Raw genomic sequence first — 20,894 nt, 5'->3', positions numbered from 1 at the left:
AACCCCGACCAACACTGTGCCAAATTTGCCAATTACAATCACATCTTGTGATTACCACGCAAAGGAGGTATAAACGCATAAGCCCACTTCAGTGCCAAAATAGATTTGTTTTTATAACACTGGTTTCACGTAGCCGCATTGAAGAGTCGCAACTTGAATGTGTCAAGGCCTTATCATGACTCGTGTCGTATTGACAATGCTCAGTGAGTATATTGTTGTGATAGTTGTGTGGCTATTGTACAAGCAGGATTGATTACTCATGTTGGTGGGTAAGCTGTTTTGAGCAGACTGTGCACGCGAGTGCAGCATGAGTACAAAATGTCCATTCTTGGGGTGCAAGTAGCTGCTGCAAAGTAATTTTATTTTATTTTTTTTTAATTTATATTTTATTTTATTTCTTTAAATTAACACTACAGGAGAAGGGTCGAGCCCAAAAACCAAGAGGATCCTCCTGGATGTAAAAGCAAAAAAAGGATGGGGAAAATATTGTTATGGTTCTAGGAACCATATGCATACAACATGCAGGTGTCCCAAGTCAGTTATGCCGTTACGTATATGTGTAGACAGAATCCCTCCTTGTGTGTAGTGGGAAATCGAAGGGGTGCGTTGTGATGTTTTTTTTTTTAGTTAGGGTGATAAATTTTTATATCCCATCATCCATTGCGATCCATGGTACCCGAGCGCTTGCAGCCTTCGGTTCGCTGGCAACGACTTACCACGGTCCACCTGTTGTCTCTGGAGGCTCGTTTTTCTGAGACAGAATCTTCGTTGTCGCAGTTCCTATTCGGTTTCTCCAAACGCTCAAACTCTTTCTTGACGAGTCCACACACGTGGAGTGGGCGGGCCTTGCCGGTGCCTGGCCGAGACCCGCCCAGAAAGGGTGGACCCATGGGAGCCCGGTCCAATCAGGGTGGACAGTGACGTCAGTTTTGATCAAGGCCCTTCCCCGCTGAGGGAGGTCTATAAACCACGACATCATCCTCAGTCTTGAGTTCTTTGGGGGGTGTTCGTTCTGTGCTTGGAGGCCGGAGTTGGTTGGAAAATGAAGGGGTTCCTGCTGCTTGGGTCCGCTCACGTCTCGGCCTGACTACTGGTCCCGGCCCACTCGAACTCCTCCACGGACCCGACTCCACACGGGCGGCTGTGGACCTGACTGCGCGAATGTTGGCAGGTGCCGCACCATGGAGCATTCCTTTCCCCAAGACTCAGGTACTCGAAAGAACTGCGACCTCAGCCCGCCTCCCTCCTTGACTGCAAAAGTCCTTTGCCTTCAACTGGGTTCATTTTGTCCGAGTGTGTGGCGCCAGTCTCATAAGTAGAAACTGTATAAGTGTTTTCGATCATTGTAAATCTTACCTCTATAATTCCCGCGTAAGTCTGCTCTGTGTCTTCTTTTGTAAGTTGCTTTAAATTGTTGCACTACATCTTCGTTCTTTCCCCTGCATAACACCCCAATAAACCTGTTTCTGTGCCACTTAAATTTCCTTGTTTATTATAAATAAACCATCATTAGAAATGTTCCCACTTCGTTTTCGTCTTTTCCTTCATTGGTCCAGCATCGTTCGGATCTGAGTTTTAGCCGGGTCTTTGTTCCCGTTAATCTGTTCATCCTCGCCGGCACGGCTTTGGCAGTTCCGCTCGACTGCACCCGAACCGGAGTTGGTAGTCTGTAGTTGGAACTCTACCGTAGTCGGTAGAGTGACCTGGTTTGAGCAAGATGTGCTGAGGGCGTGGTTCCCCAGTAGGGGACACCGTGTGGTTAATTAGGTAAATTGGTTCTCGACAAAAGGACCCTACGCTACGCGGTGGAGGTATTGGCGTCCACGGTCAGTTAAGCGACCCGCCGCCTCACGGAGTTATCCGGAGCGACGGCCTACAATTCCGGGGAGTCTGGTGGGATACGACGTAACCTCCCCCACCTAGCGGTCATTCTCGCCACCGGTTCCGGCCCGCAAAAATATAATCATGATGTCGGTGCAGGAGATGATTGGCCCACAGTTGAATATAGAGGGGGTGAGCAGCTTGAGGGAACTTTGCAGACAAATAAGGAGCATTTCAGGTATATCAACAGTGCAAATTGGTGGCCTCAGAAGGGCTTCCCAGAATCCTGTGCTCTGTGCAGCTCCAGTTGCAATCTGGCAGAGAAGTAAATCCGAGATTATGCACTAAATGATAAAATGACGTCCCAGGGGACTCCACCCAGGTCCGGGCATCTAGCTTTATGGCGGCAAGCCTGTGGGAATATCAACTGCAGTAGTATCCTCTCGCAGGCACTGGAGAACCAGGAGCACAGCCTGTAAGGCATAAAGATCGAACACCCAAAAACACACAAACCCCCATCCGGCAGCATGTCCCAAGAGCTTGCAACAAAATCAATGTACCGCTACAGGTTCCTAAGAGACAGGTGATGGTACCGCCCTGGGACGACCTACTACCCATGAGATAAAGCAGCCATACATTTTGCTGAGCCTTATTTGCTGTCTTGAGCACCACCTCAGACAAGAGCACAATGAAACAAATGCTCTAAAATTAATATGACCGAACTTTATTTTTGGGTCAATTGGGAAACTGGAGCCATACATCAATTTTTGGCCTTATTTCCACTTTAAATAAATAAATAAACATGGGGGCAGTGCCAGTCAATTTGTATATGGTAATCTGTGCTTGGATCCCCAAAATCGCTCCACTAGATGCACGTGTTCTGAATAATTATCCCAAACTTGTGAAGGAACCTCACATGACAACATGGACATCACCTGACAGAAGAACAAACAACCAGATTGATCACTTGATGATCAGATGGATGTACGAGTAAGGAGAGGGATTGATATATTCGGCGATCCAACAACTGTGCTGGTTGCACACCTGAAACACAAACTGACAAAGGAATACCAGTACAGAGACCAAAAAATATTAAACACTGACAAACTGCGTAACAAGGACTTACAGGAACAATCTAATGTAGATTACACAAAATTGGTTTGATGCATCGGAGAAGGAAAACGGGATCGTCATTGAAACCACTGATGAAGCCTGTAAAGGCCCGGTCACACCTTGACGTTTTAGCCAACGTATGCCGATTTTTGAATTTTTTTTCTAAAACGCTGGCACACGTTGAATACGTTATGGGTAAGTTTTGATAACATTGAGAGCACGCTGAAAAACACTGCCATACGTCGTTGTACGTTGGCTTTAAACGTTGTACTTTTCGGTTGTCCTCAAATTTTTTCATGCTTGAAATTTCACGACGTATGCCGGCGTATGACTCACACGTTCCGCTACGCTGGCCACAAGTTGTATGCACGGTCTGCGATCGTTGACAGACGTCAACACATGCTACTTGTAAGTTAATCATAAGTTGAGACACGCCGAGGTAATGTTTAGCGTACCCGAAACTTATTTCTAACCTATGATTAACGTGTTGTTGGCACGTTACGCGATCGTTGCCCCACATCGACAGACGTTACTTTTAAGTTACTCAAAGGCTGAAAGACGTCGGTATAATGGATCGTCCTTGCGTCAGCGTCCACGGCCACGGCCAGGACACTTATTTGCAGCATTCTTCAAACTTTTCTTCGGCATGACGAGGATGTTCACACTTCGATGTCTAGCTTGGCTATGATTCCAATTGTCCATCGGCAGCGTCTATTTAAAATAGTCGAGTTTGAGCGTTTTAACACGTTCAGAAGGAACGCTTCAAATTTCCAAACCCCAGCGTCAAAAAACAAAGGTGAGTGACAGCAATTTAAATCGTTCATTGTAAACAATGAAAATAGCTGAGTGGTACCGTTTAAAAGTCGTTGAGTGTAAAAAAAAAAATCCAATTGTTGAGCGCAAGCGTCTACTTTCAATAGTGGAGATGCAGCCATTTAAATCGTTGAGTGGCAGCCTATGAACCTACCCGTGGACACGCGGACGCAAGGAGGATCCATCATAACCCACACCCTCCCCCTCACACTCACCTACTACTGCCAACATGAACAAACTACTACTAATACTAATACTAATACTGATACTGATACTGATACTGCTGACATGGACATCGACTCAAAAAGGACTCGAAAACACTGTTGGGTTCCCCTTTTATGAGCAGCATTTTTATATACCAATTCCCAAAACCGCTGGGAACACGTCTTTATATGGCAGCGTTCATTTATTTTTTTTTTGTCGACCGGAAGACGTCATTGGAATACGTCTACATACGTCAATGTGTAATTGGTTCAAAGCACGTAAAACATAAGTTAGAAATAAGTTTCGCGTAAAAAAGACATTACCGCGACGTGTTTCCACTTATGAGTAGCTTATAAGTAGCCTTTGTGGACGTGTGTAAGCGTCCACATATCGTGTGTAAAACTTATCCCCATCGCATGCGAACGTGTGTCATACGCCGAGTACGTCGTAAAATTTTGAACATGTTTAAAATTTCTTGACGTACTCTACTTACTACGACATTAGATAGCGTACTTTAGCGTTCTACTCACGTATACCAAACTTACTCATACCGTATTTGACGTGCCCCAACGTTTTAGACACATTTTTCTTAGGTCGGCATACGCTGGCAAGATCGCCAAGGTGTGACCGCGATGTTGACACTTCCATTTCTACGGCAGTTATGATTCGAATCGTTGTGCGTCAGCCTTTTAATAGGCTACGTCACGACATCGTCGGCGATGCGTGCAACGCGCTATGCCTAAGTTAGACTATCGTTGGGCATCGGTTGTGTAGGCCGACAACAGGTTCAGCATTCGTTGGTATAAGTTATCTATAACACAACAAAACGTTCTGTGTCCATTACTAATATGTTATGCATACGACCAACTCGTTATGAATACGTCCGAATCTTAAAAAAAAAACATTAAAAGTTCAACGTCAGCCAGCGTTTTACATACATTTTAATACGTTGCCATCGCTGGCTAAAACGTCAAGGTGTGACCGGGCCTTAAGATCATTCATGATGTATATACTTCTACTGTCAAGGAGATGATTGGAACAAACCATGGTTGTCACCACAAACATGGAAACCCGTCAAAGAAAGGAAGAAAATCAACTCATGATTTTGTTTCCATCTGGGTACGGAGCAGCTTTGTATGGATCGAAAGTCAAAATCATAATTGAATTGAGGTATTTATGAAACCTTCCACCCACTTTCGGACATCCGCTGGAACCCCAAAACGTTCCACGGGTCGTTTGACAGGCTAGCCCCATAACTGAGGGGGTAGTTCGGGGACAGACACGCACTCCTGCTTTATAATATAGATATATGAATCAGTCATTAGTTTGTTCCACAAACAAATATAACTCTCAGGTTACTGTAAAAGATTGAAGGTTCCCGTTGTGCCTACTTGTCAACTCGGATGAAATATAGGGGTTTTTCTTCTTGTGCTGTTGTGTTTGTGTTATCTGGAGGAAAGCCAGGCAATGCCTGTGTACTGTTATCTCTGTTATCAGGCTTTTGATTATATCTCCAAGAATGCAGACAATTGTCGTGGTGGCACTACTCAATCGGTTGACTGTCTGGGAATTGATTTTGTGTTGTTCTTCAGAAGAGAAGCAGATTTTTGCTAATGATTGTGTATTTGTCTTTTCAGCCAAGTCAGCAGTGCAAGCGGCTTTCATAGCACCTATGAGGAAGACACGCTGAGCATCACCACTCCACCGTCCCACGGCTGGTATGGAGGGATCGGTTTGGGTTAACGTCTTGTTTGTGGCATTTCAGATTCCTTCACCTTGTGAATAGCTCACGGGCCGCCTGGATATGGATTTATATGCTGGAGAAATTTCTCACGTTGTGGTGGTGTTCATGTGCACGAAACTTATTCAAGGCTTGATCAAAAAAACACTTGTGCTGATAAAATTGCAGAGTTATGGAAGTTCTGTGCTCAACAGAAGTTTGGTGGTACTCGGATAAAGTTAAGATGGGGAATGTTGCTTGGTTCATTCGGGACTCTTTTATTTTTTTTTAATTAATTTTCCTTTGGTAATGTATAGTTATTATACAGTATAATGACATCGGTTTTTGTATTTGGGCATTATGCTAATGGACCCTGATGTCCATTGGTCCATTTAGCTTCTTAGTCCTTTGAGCATAATTAATTTGGCGAACCAAGCTGTCCAATTTACTCTGCGATTGGGGGTCTTGTGTCTGCCGAGGGGTTGTATTTTCTGCTTTTCTTTTCTCCAGGATGTGCCTTGGCCTTATGAACTTTTTATTGGGCTGTCAAAACCCTTCCCCCTTCCACCTTCCCTGGTGGATTAAACAATATATTTTACTATGATGTCATCCTTCTTCGATCCTATCATCCTTATGTGGCTTCAAATAGCGAGGTTAAAAATGTCGCATCCATTTGTGCCTCTGTTGAAGTGGATGGAATCTGGGCAGGAAGACACATTTCCACAGGATGACACAGGATGGGATGCAACACATTTCCCACCCACTAACAGAGGGGGAAAACTCCTCCCTACTATCCATCAGCACGCGGGAGGTGGGTCTCGAACCATTCTTGGTCCGTGATTGGTGGGCCTTACGGTGCAGAAACCCCTGTGGGCTATTATTGGTCTGCACTGCATCGGTGCAGAAGGCAGAGATTGGTTTCCGCTACATTGGCATGGAAAGCAGCAATTTGTTTGGTGTGGGTGGTGGCGGTTTCTCCGTGCTTTTGCTGCTGGCACATGGAAAGTGCCCATTTGTCGGTTTCCATTAATTGCCATGTGGAGGGTGAGGTTTGAAAAAAATAACTCTATTCTGGCTCCGCCAAGGCTTGGAAACGGCTCTGTACTCCACTCCTGGACAGGTCCATGTGCCACTCGTTGCGACCATGGTGTGACTCTGTTCTCCTGTCTGGCCTCGCCCACTGTACCAGCACGTACGAGTTTGAAAAGCAATTGGGGATTCTTCATCCTGTGCCTTTCCTTCCTCTCTTTCCTGTTTTACGTGGCTGATTGTGGGTGTGCTGGCACCTAGAAGGGGGTTAGTTTTTGGTATAGTTTCTCTTCGTCTGTCGAGGATTCTGTTAGCCGTGTCTCTTTCAAAAAAATTGTTTTTTTTTTTCAGTTTAAAAAAAAGAAAAAAAAGAATGGAGTGCATCGTGTTGCCACCATTTTGCCACGCTGACATTTGGGTTCAATTGGGATCCCTGTCGGATTAGATTTGAAATCGTCCTGTTTTATAATCGGCGTGGTATTATGCCCCACAGAAATACGTGCTATTCACTGTAAAACTGCTCAGCGTGCACCAGTGTTAAACTGATCATAGGTCAACCGTCCTTAACGCATCAGCTTCAGTGTGCAACATCAACACCCTTGATTGTGCACAATGGGGAGGGTAGCGTACACACTATATTTGCTTATCTCGAGTTGGAATTGAGCTGGATTCCTCCAGGGATAAAAATAGCAAATTGCACTTGAACACAACTGTATTTTTTTTTTACAGGTGAAGGAGGTGAAGAGGTTATGTTTTCACCCCTTTCTGTCTGTTTGTTTCTGTACATGATATTTCAAAAAGTTGTGCACATATTTGAATGAAACTTGGTGGACAGGTTGGGTGTGTCGCAAGGACAAATTGGTTCGATTTTGATGAAGATTCGAATCCAGATCTAGAAACGAGAATTATTTAACTTCAAAGTGATTCTTCACCATTGAGAGATAGGGCCAAAAACGATACAGTACTGTATAGCATGATATTTCAAAAATGTATTTGTCCCGATATGTTCTCGTGGATCAGGCATTACGTGGTGGCGGTATGCACTCCACCGAGTGCCCTTCTAGTTTTTTATACATTTTCTTTGTCTGCAGCATGGACAAAATGGCGGAGGAACATGGCACACTACGATTAGAACACGAGGCTATTGACTTTAGTGGTCGGGAGGAGCTTAGCATAGCAATCTCCCCTCCATCAATGTCATTCAGGGGAACCCCTCCTCCTTGGGTGTGGCACAGCCTGATACCATGATGTTGCTCCAGGCCATAATGGCGATGGGAGAGAAAATGAAGCGAAATTCACAACTTTGAAAGGTTATATTAAACTGATTAGAGACAACATGGGAATTCATTTTAAGGATAATAATAATGTACTCCAGCAATTAGAAAATATGTCGGACAAAGTGCAATGAGTAGAGCAAAGAATGAGAGCTGAGGCAGAATTTTTCTCTAAATTGTAGCATTGAAGAAAGATATCAAAATTGAATGTGCATTCTGGCTCGGTTGCAATTTGTGAAAGACAAAACTGCCCACTGCATAAGACGATGTCAGCTGCTACAATGCTTACCTTGACCTAGCAGTCGGTCAGTCGACTTAGGCTTTAAAAGCTTTTCATTAGCGAGTCGTCAGCTCAACTCCGGGGATAGAATCAACCTATGGACGTGTTTCCGGCCATCTCGCTGTCATCGGTGCGGGGTGGATTCGCCTTCCAGGATTTTAGGTGGTCGGCCATCTCATAAGAAGTACTCCGTGAACAAGTCTGTGGATTGATTCATTTCTTATTTACACAGGCAGTCAAAGTTTGCTTGCTCAAGAAAGATATTCGCTCTTCTGAAGTTTAAATGTAATTTTATTGAAGTTTGTTCATTTTCCTGAGAATTTATTTCCTGCTTGCTGCTGTGATGATAAGAACTACAGCTGTCGGTGTGGTTTTACATTAATTTTACAAACAACTGAATTTCTATCCTCACGTTTTCAAACAATTTTCCTCCTCATGTCGATTCTCACCTTCTGCTTTGGTTCTTACGCCTCCGGCGACATTATATTTTCGGGTTGTCCGTCCGTACATACGTACATCTATGCGAATTTCGACTAGCCTTGCTGAATAAAGTTTTATAACTATGACGTCATAGGTTACATTGTCTGGCAGCCATCTTAGATTTACCCTCAAAACTTTAAAAAAAAAAAAAAAAACTTCTTCCCCAGAACGGCTGGACAGATTGAGGGAAACTTCACAGACATGTTCCCAATGACTTGAGGATACGAAGGTGATAACGAATAATTAATGTCATGTGGTTCGGTGGCCATATTGGATTGAAGAAAATTATTAAATATAGTTTTCTCTGGAACCGCCTATCTGATTGAAGTGAAATTTGCTAAGTATCATGGAACCCTATAGCTGCAGCCATGTCGGATAGAAAAAAATGAACCTTATCCAATCAAAATAAAACTTCACACTGATGATCGTCCACCAAATTGTGGGCAGAGTCCAAATTTAAAATGCCATTGGCCATGTGGTTTGGCAGCCATGTTGGTTTAAAAACCAAAAATTAAAAAACATTTTCTCCAAAACTGCTAAACGGATCAATGTGAAGCATGTTACGTTACATGGAGCAAGGGCAGTGGACCACAACTGCGAAGTTTCACATCGATCTCGACAGTGGTTTTCGAAATATAATTTTTTTTTTTACAGATTTTCCTTGAAACCAATGTATCTGCCACACTACGTGACTGATATCATTTTAAGTCATTCATATGCAGCAAGGGCAGTGGATCTTAACTGCAACGTCTAGTATTGATAGGTTAAACAGTTTCAGATAAATAATTGTTTAATTATTTACTTAAAACCAACGTGGCTGCCACATCATGTGACTGATGAGAGGTCATTGTTGAATAAAATATTTGCAGCAACAGTATTGGATCATCACCGCAGTGTCTCGTATTGAAAGGCTAAGCGGTTTCAGAATTTTTTTTTTTAATATGATCGACTCGGCACGGGAATAAATATTGGTTGAAAATGTCAACATCATTGGTCACATGGTCTCGCAGCCACGTTGGATAAAAATATCCTTACCGGATCAACGTGAAACTCCAAAGACATGATCGGCCACCCATTCTGAGTTTGATTTGATAAAGATGTCATGGGTCAGGTGTCTGATCAAAGAGGGGCGGTATGGTTTTTTGGGGTTTTTTTTTTTCTTTTTCTTTCTTTCTTTCACCATAGAAATTTCATGAAATTTTCACCATAGTTGCGATTACTCATGTAGAATGTTTTGTGATAACTATGACGTCATAGGGTGCGTGGTGTGGCAGCCATGTTGGAAAAAAGGAAAAATTTTGTGACTTCTGTATCTCTGAAACCACTCCATGGAAAAAATTGAAATTTGCCACATGGGGAATACTCCTCATGGGAAACGAGGGTGATTTTTTAATATATTTTTTGATGTCCTACATGGCTTCCTTTTGACGTCATAATTGCATGGCAAACACTTTATCCGATCAGTATGAAAATTTTTGAGGGTCTTTGAGGGCTAAATTGTAATTGGCAAAAAAAATTGATGACGTTATCAGTCACGTGGTTCAGCAGCGTAAAACGTTTTTAACGTAAAACCTTCAAAAAGTTTTTTCTCCATAACGGCCGAACAGATAGATGTGAAACTTTACAGGTATGATCGCCTATTCACGAGGAACAAAAAGTTCTCGACCTATGATGTCATAGGTCACGTGGTGTGGCAGCTATGATTTTTTAGAAGAAAAACATTTTTAAATCTTCTTTTGCAGAATGGCTTGACAGATTGAGGGGAAACTTCACTTGCACGTTCCCCAAGCCTTGGGCATACCATGGTGTTCACGAATAATATAATTAATAGATCACATGGTCTGGCAGCCGTATTGCCTTGAACGAAATTCTTTCAATAAAAAAATTATTCTCTTGAACCGTTTCATGAATCGATATGAAACATCACAGTTATGATGTAGTAGACATGTGGTGGAATATATGTTTTAAATTTCAACCTGATCTGACGCATGGTCTTGCAGGCAGAATTATTTAATACTAGCCGAACCCCGTCACAGACGGATTCCGTTCATTCAACCACCCTCACCAGCTCACCCACACTCGAGGGACATGGACTGGACAGGGCGTGCTTTCCCCCACCTACTCATCTCCCGCCCCTGCCCCATTCCCCCCCGCCTTCAATTTGCTTACCCCTGCCCAAAAATTTAATTACCCCGCCCCCGCCTCCGCCTCTTCACGCCCCGCCCACTTGCCCCGGGCCCCCAACCCCCTGTCCATCCCCTTACACTCAACCCCGCCTAATTCACCCCAGCCCCTGCCCCATTCCCCCCGTCTCCCGCTTTCAATTTACTTACCCCCGCCTCTTCACTCCCTGCCCCCGTCTTTTCATCTCCCACCCCCGCCTCTTCACTCCCTGCCCCCGCCTCTTCACTCCGTGCCCCCGCCTCTTCACTCCGTGCCCCCGCCTCTTCACTCCGTGCCCCCGCCTCTTCACTCCCTGCCCCCGCCTCTTCACTCCCTGCCCCCGCCTCTTCACTCCCTGCCCCCGCCTCTTCACTCCCTGCCCCCGCCTCTTCACTCCCTGCCCCCGCCTCTTCACTCCCTGCCCCCGCCTCTTCATCCCCCACCCCCGCCTCTTCACTCCCTGCCCCCGCCTCTTCACTCCCTGCCCCCGCCTCTTCACTCCTCGCCCCGTCTCTTCATCCCCCACCCCCGCCTCTTCACTCTCTGCCCCCGCCTCTTCACTCCCTGCCCCCGCCTCTTCACTCCCTGCCCCAGCCTCTTCACTCCCTGCCCCAGCCTCTTCACTCCTCGCCCCGTCTCTTCATCCCCCACCCCCGCCTCTTCACTCCCTGCCCCGCCTCTTCACTCCTCGCCCCGTCTCTTCATCCCCCACCCCCGCCTCTTCACTCCCTGCCCCCGCCTCTTCACTCCTCGCCCCGTCTCTTCATCCCCCACCCCCGCCTCTTCACTCCCTGCCCCCGCCTCTTCACTCCTCGCCCCGTCTCTTCATCCCCCACCCCGCCTCTTCACTCCCTGCCCCCGCCTCTTCACTCCTCGCCCCGTCTCTTCATCCCCCACCCCCGCCTCTTCACTCCCTGCCCCCGCCTCTTCACTCCTCGCCCCGTCTCTTCATCCCCCACCCCCGCCTCTTCACTCCCTGCCCCCGCCTCTTCACTCCTCGCCCCCGTCTCTTCACCCCCACCCCCGCCTCTTCACTCCCTGCCCCCGTCTCTTCATCCCCCGCCCCCACCTCTTCACTCCTCGCCCCCATCTCAACGAAAAGTGTTTATTCTGCTTCAGGGTTGAAGTTTGACTATTGCCACGATGTGCGATGCACTCTTACATGTACGAAGTTTCTTTCAGTCCAGGTCACAGTACCGAGAAAAACGTGACGCGACCGCGAGGAGGAGCACAAAATTGGTCCTTCAGTATTAATATATAGATCTTAAATCTGGGTTCATGGATTTTAATCAAACTTGGTACAAGTATTATAATAATGTAGTAATGTGGGCAGAGGCATAGTGGTGACGTCGTGACATCGAAGGTTGTCGTTCTATTTATTTTATTATATTTTTATTACCTTCAATTCCCACAAGAGTATGTGGTGCCATTGCAAAACCACTTTCGCTCTTGCACAGAGTTGTGAGTCTCCATGTAAATGGATTGACTGTAAAGTGTGGTGCCGTGCTTTGTTCATAGGGTTAGGGTGTTGCATCTTGGAGCATGGTATCAACAAGAAACGAAATGACATTCATTATTCAGAAGTCCTGTTTGTGTTGAAATTGTAGTTTTGTTCACTCTTCTGTGAAGAAAAATTATTGCAATCTGTTACGGTTCTGAGCTGTTGCTTGAATGTTGATGTTGAGATATTAACTTATCAGTAGTTAATATTGTCGCGTCAGGGATCCAGCTAACACAGACCCTTTTGGCTAGCACAAATGAAAGACCCTGGCAAATGACCAAACGATCTCCTCATTCTCGTTGCGTTTTTAGTTGAAACTGCTTCTGTTAATGAATTCACAATCCCCCAAGTATCGTTCCAATAAAACCGAGAGTGGCAGTTGCTCGTGCAGGAAGGCAGAAGACAGGAAAATGTTTCTTTCAAATAATGATTTATAGAAAAGCAATGAATACAGGAGGAAGGGAGATGGAGGGGGAGAGAGAACGATAAGACCCAAAAAATAAACTGAGCAGATCTAGCGATCAACAGACAATCTAATATGGAACCACATGTACTTTTTATACAAGGAAACTATACCCCAAGCTATGGCACCAAAATACCTTACTCAATTGAGAAACGAAGGGGTAGGTGGGGACTTGAGCAGGCATGATCCGGTGTTGGGTCCAGTACGATCCACGCAGGCTGGGTGTTGTGCAGTGATTGGGCGGGAGGATAGCGACGAGATGCATTCATTGTGTCTCAAACCGTCTGCGTCGATGATGAAGCAAAGAGAGCTAGAAGGACACTCGGTAGAGCGCATACCTCCGCCACGCAATGCCTGATCCACGAGAACATATCGGGCCCAATGCATTTTTTGAAATACAATGCTATATATCGTTTTTGGTCCTATCTCTCAATGGTGAAGAATCACTTAAAGAATTAAATAATTCTCATATCCAGATCCGGATTCGGATCTTCACCAAAATTGAATGAGTTCTTCATTGTCACACACCCAATTTGTCCACCAAGTTTTGTCAGAATCAGTGTACAACTTTTTGAGATATCATGCACACAGACAAACAGACAGAAAGGGGTGAAAACATAATCTCCTTCACCTTCGGTGGCGTAGGTGAAGATGGAAAAAGTCTCCAAAACTTTAAAATAAAATACAGGCTTGGTATGCAGTTGCATTGTCGTGAAGAAGGTACACACCTTTTTATCAACATCCCTTTGCGTTTATCTATCCTTATTGTCCTTTCGCAATTTTTTACATGTGGCTGGTATAACATTCCTTTGCAAATGCATTATTGTCCTGTATTGTTGCATTATTGTCCTGTATTGTTGCATTATTGTCCTGTATTGTTGCATTATTGTCCTGTATTGTTGCATTACTGTTCTGTATTGTTGCATTATTGTCCACTATGCGATTGCTTGGTATGATTCCCTCGCCATCCCAGAAAATTGAGCTTTGCTCGATGCTTGATCGAGCTTTGCACTAGTTTGCTGGCTTAGCGTTGGTATGGAATCCTTTCTGTGCAGGTGTTGCTTGTGCTTCCATCACAAGTCATCCCATTTCATGGATTCTGATTTGGTTTCACGATCCCAGTATGAAAGCCATGTTTCGTCGCTAGTTGTCAGACAAATGTTGAAGTCGATAAATATTTGCGTTTCACAGTTTGAGAAGCTTGCGATAAAATGCTATCTGTTGCTGTCGATTGCGAGTGCTGAGATTTATTGGGACCTATCTTACTCAGATGTTGGACATCTCCAAGTGTTTGTGGATGTCTGTTAAAACACTGCCTTTTCATTTCTCTCTCCAAAGAGCAAGGGTCATGGAACAGCAAGGTTGAACTGACAGTGGTATGGGGGTAGTGGGACACAATCAGCAAGGGAATGAACGAACAGGAAAAGAAGAAAGAGAGGTGGAGAGGAAACACTGAACCCAGATTAATGTGGGGTAATAAAGATCATGTGTCAGGAAGGGGGATGATATGAAGTGGAGATGCACTGTTTGCTTGAAGCTCTGGAGGCAAAAGGTGGAAAATAATGGCATCTGGAAGCTTGGGGAAGTGAGGAACAAAGGTATTGAGGTGTGCAGTTGGCCAAGATATTGGAAGTTCAAACAAGAGGGGGATACTGGAAGAAAGTCTGCATCTCAAAATTTCTGGGTTGTATTGGAAGACAGAGAGCAGAGGGAGCAATACTGAAGAAGAGGTGGTAAAGATCAGAGAGACCATCGACCTGCCTGTGATATGTAAGCAACAGACCTTGTGCTTCGGCCTCATCACGGGAGATTCCGATAACGTTGAGAGTTTTACGTTTTACAGAATCCAGCAGAGACAGATGTCATTCCTGGTCATGAGCTCATAGAGAGCAGTATTCTCTTGGGTTCTGGAAAAATATCCAGGGAGACTGAGTCACTCTGATTTTCCAAGGAAAGACTTGGATCGATGGAGGATGCCCACCCTGCGGCTGGCTTTGGAGAACAGCTTTGTTATGTGGTTGTCCCAGGAGAGGACATGGCTAATGGCAAGATCCAGCAGTTGTTATCTATTTCCATGGTCAGTCACTGGAAGACGTTCAATATAAGTGGGTTGGTTTAATGATCCCTCCAGAGTGATGGGGTGTGACATTTTCCAGCATTTCTTCTTCTTGTTCTTATTAGGGCTTCAAGCAAGTGCTGAAGCCCTATTGAATTCGTTAGTATTATTATTATTATTAACGGCGTTTTTATGTTCTACTGACCGATTTTGTGGCGGATCTGGAGGGAAAACTGTCGGATGAAATTCAACGAAACTTAACAGGATTATTACTCACCACCTGAAGTTTATACTATGAAACATTTGATGACGTAGGTCACGTGGTATGGCAGCCATATTGGATTTTATCCAAAACCTAAAAACATCTTCTTCTCCAGAAGGGATAATCAGACAGCCTCAATCTTTTGCACACATTTGCAAAGTTGCTTGGGAATGCAAAGTTGTTAATTTGGTTGAAATCGTTATTTAATTTATGTGATTTTAAATGATGCCGATTCGCCTCATTAAATATGCAAAATATGCAAATGAGAGTTGAAAAAATTTAATGACAGATTTAGATAGTACATAAACAGGGGACTCCCAATATATTTATACGAAGTCTGTATTTGACTCCAGTGAGCCCCCAGCACCCCCCAAAGTTGAAAATGACCCATTTTTGAAATGTCATAAAATAAAAACAACGCTTGGATGAAATTCAATGAAACTTATCCATTTAATAACTCTCCACCTGAAGTTTATACTTTGAAAATTTTGATGACGTACGTCACGTGGTCTGGCGGCCATATTGGATTTTCTCCAAAACCTAAAAACATCTTCTTCTCCAGAAGGGGTAATACGACAGCCTCAAACTTTTGCACACATTTGCAAGGTTCCATTGGAATGTTAAGTTGTTAATTTCGTCAAAATCGTTACATAATTTATATGATTAAAATGATGCTGATTCGCCTCATTAAATATGCCAAATATGCAAATGAGGGTTGAAAAAATTTAATGACAGATTCTGATAGACCTTGAAGAGGGGATTCCAAATATGTTTACACTATGTCTGTATTTTACCCCAGTGAGGCCCCAGAGCCCCCCAAAGTTGAAAATCACCCATTTTTGACATGTCGTAAAATGAAAACCAAAGAAGATAGACAAAAAGTGACCACAACTTCTGGAAGATATTTTAACGTTCTACAAGTTCGATATTTACATTAATATGCAAATGTGGAGTTATTGGACTTTTTGGGGGACTTGAAAATTTGTCCAGCCTCGATTTGTCCAATGTGAAGTTTCTTTCTCTATCATGTATTGCAATGGGTTTTTCAATCTTTCTTTGATATAACTTGAGGGACCCCGGAGCTGGGCCCCATTGCAGACTTGAACTAACTTTCTAACTCGGAAAACCCACATCATGTGACAGGGTGATGGTGTTGAAATTTGTTAAAATGGAGGCACGCCTTGAAGCCCGGGATTACTGGTTTACCAGTTTTAATTATTATTTATTTTTATTTTTTTATTTTTTTTATTTTTTTAACATGATCTAAGACATGTAGTGGAGCTGCCACACACAAGCACATGAACACATGTGACAAAACACGAGACTGTTAGACAACTCTAACACAGCCAGTGAGCTTGGGTGATGTGCCATCACTTACTGGGGTACCCAGGGTACCAGCGACATCACAACAATGGCACCGCCTTTCTCACCGCACTCAGAGGGGCATTTCCTAAGGATGAATCTCCTCCTTCCCATGGATGCCAACCTACAGGGATTGTCTGTGCTTTAGCCTTTTTGAATGCTGAACGTCGAGCCGGAAGCAGCACGTACCATTTTTTTAAGTTTTTGTATGACTCAACCGGGGTTTGAACCCCCATCTTCTCAGGCTCAGAGTGGATGCTCTCACCATTACACCACTGAGTCTAGTTGAAGGATATAGTTTAACTTATCAGACCAGCATCTAATTAATTTGAGATCAGCAGAGAGTGATGTCAATGCTTGTCTGCGGAGCTCGAAGATGTGGTACTGTATGAGTCACCCGCAGTGTGGAATCATCTGCAAAAAAGAAGAGGGTTTTCCAGACCATCGGAGTGGTTGTTTATGCAGATGAGGAACAAGACTGGGCCAAACACTGCCTTGTTGATCTTCAGCCTCCCCTGGGAGAGGTGAGCATAGGGTTCCATTGATAGCAACACAATGATGGTGTGAGTGGAGGAACTTAGAAATCTCGGAATGAAGGTGGCCTTGTATGCTACAGGCAGAGACATTACCTGGTAAGGTGGATATTTCAGTCACCTGAATGCAATAATCTTTCACGCTTGATGTCCTTAACTGGACAATTTCTCAATCATTCGTTGCATCTGCCAGCTGTGCTGACCTGGGGGTCATCTTAAAGTCAGCTGCCGATTTTGCAACTGCAGAATGTCATGGTGTACTTCCGCAATGTATTCATGGAACATGCTCTATTGTATTTGCATAAAAATGTGATGATACCTCTGCTCACTATTACTGAGATTGATAATTAATTAACTGTATGGCACAGCAAACTTCTGGATTATATCTTGAAACACAATAACATTAATTAAAACGATGACGTAACAAGCTTGCATGCTTGTTATATCATTATAATTGGTTTAAAAAAAAAAAAACTCAGTTCTTGGGTTCCAATGATGATCCCATTCCTATAATATTTTGAACGCCTCTGGTATCACATTGCCTGTTGTATAAACCACTAAAAAGGTGAGCTGGCAGTCATCATGAGCTGTGCCAGAACTGCAGTGCTGGGCTGTCCTTCCTCTGTGTGCCGACGGAGGTTGGGTGTGGCACAGTACATCTGTATGGAGCTGTATGGAAAAGGATCGTGCTTTCTGGTTGGCTGTACAGCACACTTGGCAATGGTGGGGCATGATGCCCACTTCAATGTGGTACTTTGAGACATTTTTTGAAACAAATGCAAGCTGCCTCTTGGACACATCCTGGGTAAGCGATTGTGTTGCTTACAATAAAGTCCTGTAATCCATAATTTGGTCAATATGAAGAATTTCTACCATCTTGAGAATTTGTGGTTTAAAAATATATTGTAAGGCATGAAAATTTTAAAATTTATGTCATTATTTGTTAAAGATACTGCAATTTGAAATTGGCTATAAATTGTGGTTTGCATTTAATGAAAAAAATTTTGGAAACGAGAAAGTGATGTTCAGTATGCAAAATATATAAATAAATAAATATATTTTCATACTTTAGTGTCAAGGGGTGTCTAAAAAAAATTAAGTCTACTGTTGAACCTGATCAACTGTTCCAAACATCACTTTGCTTCGAGTACTTTCGTTCCTGATTATGATTCTCTTTCAACGTGTCCTGCATACGTGGAGCGCATATGCAAGTGTTTGTCTGATGTCGGGAGTTAAAGTGTGCACTGACGATCTCTGATCATCTTCCATTGAATGTCTTATAAACCAAGAACAGTAATATTGCAATCCCGGAAGTCAGATATTGTATCGGAGCAAATGTATGACAAAACAAGTGTCATTAAGAATCACTTGCGTGTTGTTGTTATAATGCGTTTCAAAATCACTGCAGTGTACAAGTATGACATGGCAGTGAGAAATAGTTGAATGTTCTTCTTTTGAATTGCGTTACGTTATTCAAAAAGGTAAGATGCTTTGAAAGGAATTGGGAGTTTTCCCTGTTAGGCGTTTGAGCTCTGATCCTGCCTGGTTGCACGAGTGATTCAGCTCATTATGCACTGTGCTGCTATTCAAACCTGCTGACCGAATATCTACTGTATTGCTTTTCCTGATCACTTGAATGCTAATGATTGGCTGCATGTTATGGTGGTGTGTTTTATGGTTTAAGAAGTCTATAATCGTCATGGCGTGCATTTTCGATAAATGTGAATGGGATCCATCGAGTCCTATTTATTTGAGTGCAACCCACAATCACCCTGATCGTAATCGTACTACGTATGGTATTTCTCAAGCAATCACTGCAATTAGAGTATTGCTGAACGTTTGACTTGGTAAATCAGGTTAATGATAGCTACAGTGCCTACAGGAAGTATTCACATCCCTTGACTTTTTTCACATTTTGTTGTCACAGCCCGAATGTAAAATGGACTAAATTTTAAAAAAATATTGTCATTGATCGACTCACAATACCCCATAATGACAAAGTGAAAACATTTCTTTGGAAATTTTTACAAATTAATTAAAAATGAGGAGCTGAAATGTCTTGCATCAATAAGTATTCAACCCCATGAGTCAATATTGTGCAGAAATGCCTTTGGCAGTGATTACAGCTTGGAGTGTCCTTGGGTATGTCTGTATCTGCTTTGCGCATCTGGATTTGGGGATTTTCTCCCATTCTTCCTTGCAGATTTGTTCATCTGCTGCTCTGTCAAGCTGGATGGGGAGTGTCGGTGAACAGCAATCTTCAAGCCTTTCCACAGATTCTCAATTGGATTCAAGTCTGGGCTTTGGCTGGGACACTCAAGGACTTTCACATTCTTGTTCTGAAGGCATTCCAGTGTTGCTTTGGCTGTATCTTTGGGGTTATTGGCCTGTTGGAATTTAAATCGTCACCAAATCGTCTTTTGCACTCTGAAGCAGGTTCTCCCCAATGGCTTGCCTGTATTTGGCTCCATTCATTGTCTCCTCGGTCCTTGCAAGTCTCCCAGTGCTTGCCACTGAAAAGCATCCCTAGGGCAGGATGCTGCCACCACCATTCTTCATGGTAGGAATGGAATTAGTTGGGTGATGAGCTGTGCTTAGTTTCCACCACATGTAGCACTTTGCAAATTTTCATCTCTTCAGACCACATAATATTTTGCCTCATGCTCTGAGTCTTTCACGTGCCTCTTTACAAACTCCAGGTGTGCTGTCATGTGCTTTTTTCTCAGGAAATGGTTTCCATCTGGCCACTCTCCCATAAAGCCTAGATTTGTGAAGTGCTCCAGAGACTGTTGTCCATCCGGCAGGTTCTCCCATCTCGGCCAAGGAACTCTGTAGTTCTCTCAGATTTGTCATTGGGTTCTTGGTCACCTCCCTAACCAAGGTTTCAGTTCTTGCCCAGTTGCTCAGTTTGGTTGAACAGCCAGCTCTAGAAAGAATCTGGGTAGTTCCATATTCTTTCCCTTTCCTAATGATGGAGCTCACTGTGCTCTTGGGAACTTTCAACACTCAAAAATGTTTTCTACCTTTCCCCAGATCTATGCCTCCTCACAATTATTTCTCAGAGTTCTACGGATAGTTCCTTGGACTTCATGTTAGAGTTTCTGCTCTGACATGCACCGTCAACTGTTGGACCTTGTATAGAAAGGTGTGTTTCTTTCTAAATCGTGTCCAATCAATTTAATTAGCCACATGTGGACTCAATTAAACTTGTAGAGACATCTCAAGGATGATCAAAGGAAATTGGATGCACCTGAGATCAATTTGGTGTGTCGTAGCAAAGGGGTTGAAGATTTATTGACGTGAGACATTTCAGCTTTTCATTTTTAATTAATTTGTAAAAAATGTCTCAAAACATGTTTTCACTTTGTCATTTTGGGGTAGCTTGTGTTGGTCAGTGACAAATTTTTTTAAAATTTAATCCATCTTAATTTAAGGCTGCTGCACAACAAAATGTGACAAAAGTTGAGGGGTGTGAGTACTTTCTGAAGGCACTGTACCTTTTAGCTTTGGAACTCCCATCTGCAAATGCTGGGACGAGGTGTGTTGTGTTGCAGTGTGATATCCCGACCCACTTTGCTGATCAATCTTCAACAAACCCGAAGCTGATAACTGGTATTATGCGAAATAGACCTGCTTATCTTAACTCCTTCAGGTGTTGTTGATTTCGTATTGATTCTGAAGTTTGTTGACAAGTGGTTGTGCATAAGAGGGTGTCACTTCACTTGTGCGTCTGGGTTTTGTTGGATGCAATTGCTTTTGTTATGACTTTTGTATTTTTGTCACATTTAAGCTTTGAGTTTTTTTTGATTTTCTTTTCAAT

At 43.5% G+C, this 20,894-nt stretch overlaps 1 protein-coding gene across 6 annotated transcripts in view; it reads left to right on the top strand.

The window, feature by feature from the left end:
• The window catches only part of LOC147029950 (protein Aster-B-like), a 261,828-nt gene that overhangs the window by 67,314 nt on the left and 173,620 nt on the right, over positions 1–20,894 (top strand). For 5 of the 6 annotated variants that reach the window (XM_085873485.1, XM_085873489.1, XM_085873482.1 and 2 more), the window contains exon 2: positions 5,589–5,669. In XM_085873485.1, coding sequence (XP_085729611.1) covers positions 5,589–5,669 — 81 coding nt within the window. Of the gene's footprint in view, positions 1–5,588; positions 5,670–16,436; positions 17,066–20,894 lie in introns of those variants that run through there. The other variant, XM_085873487.1, reaches the window with a different exon arrangement.

Source organism: Eptatretus burgeri, chromosome 3 (genome assembly GCF_056783735.1).
Source record: "Eptatretus burgeri isolate ZD-2024b chromosome 3, Ebu_testis_v1, whole genome shotgun sequence".
In the NCBI taxonomy this organism is placed as follows: domain Eukaryota; kingdom Metazoa; phylum Chordata; class Myxini; order Myxiniformes; family Myxinidae; genus Eptatretus; species Eptatretus burgeri.
This window is presented reverse-complemented; position numbering and strand designations above follow the sequence as displayed.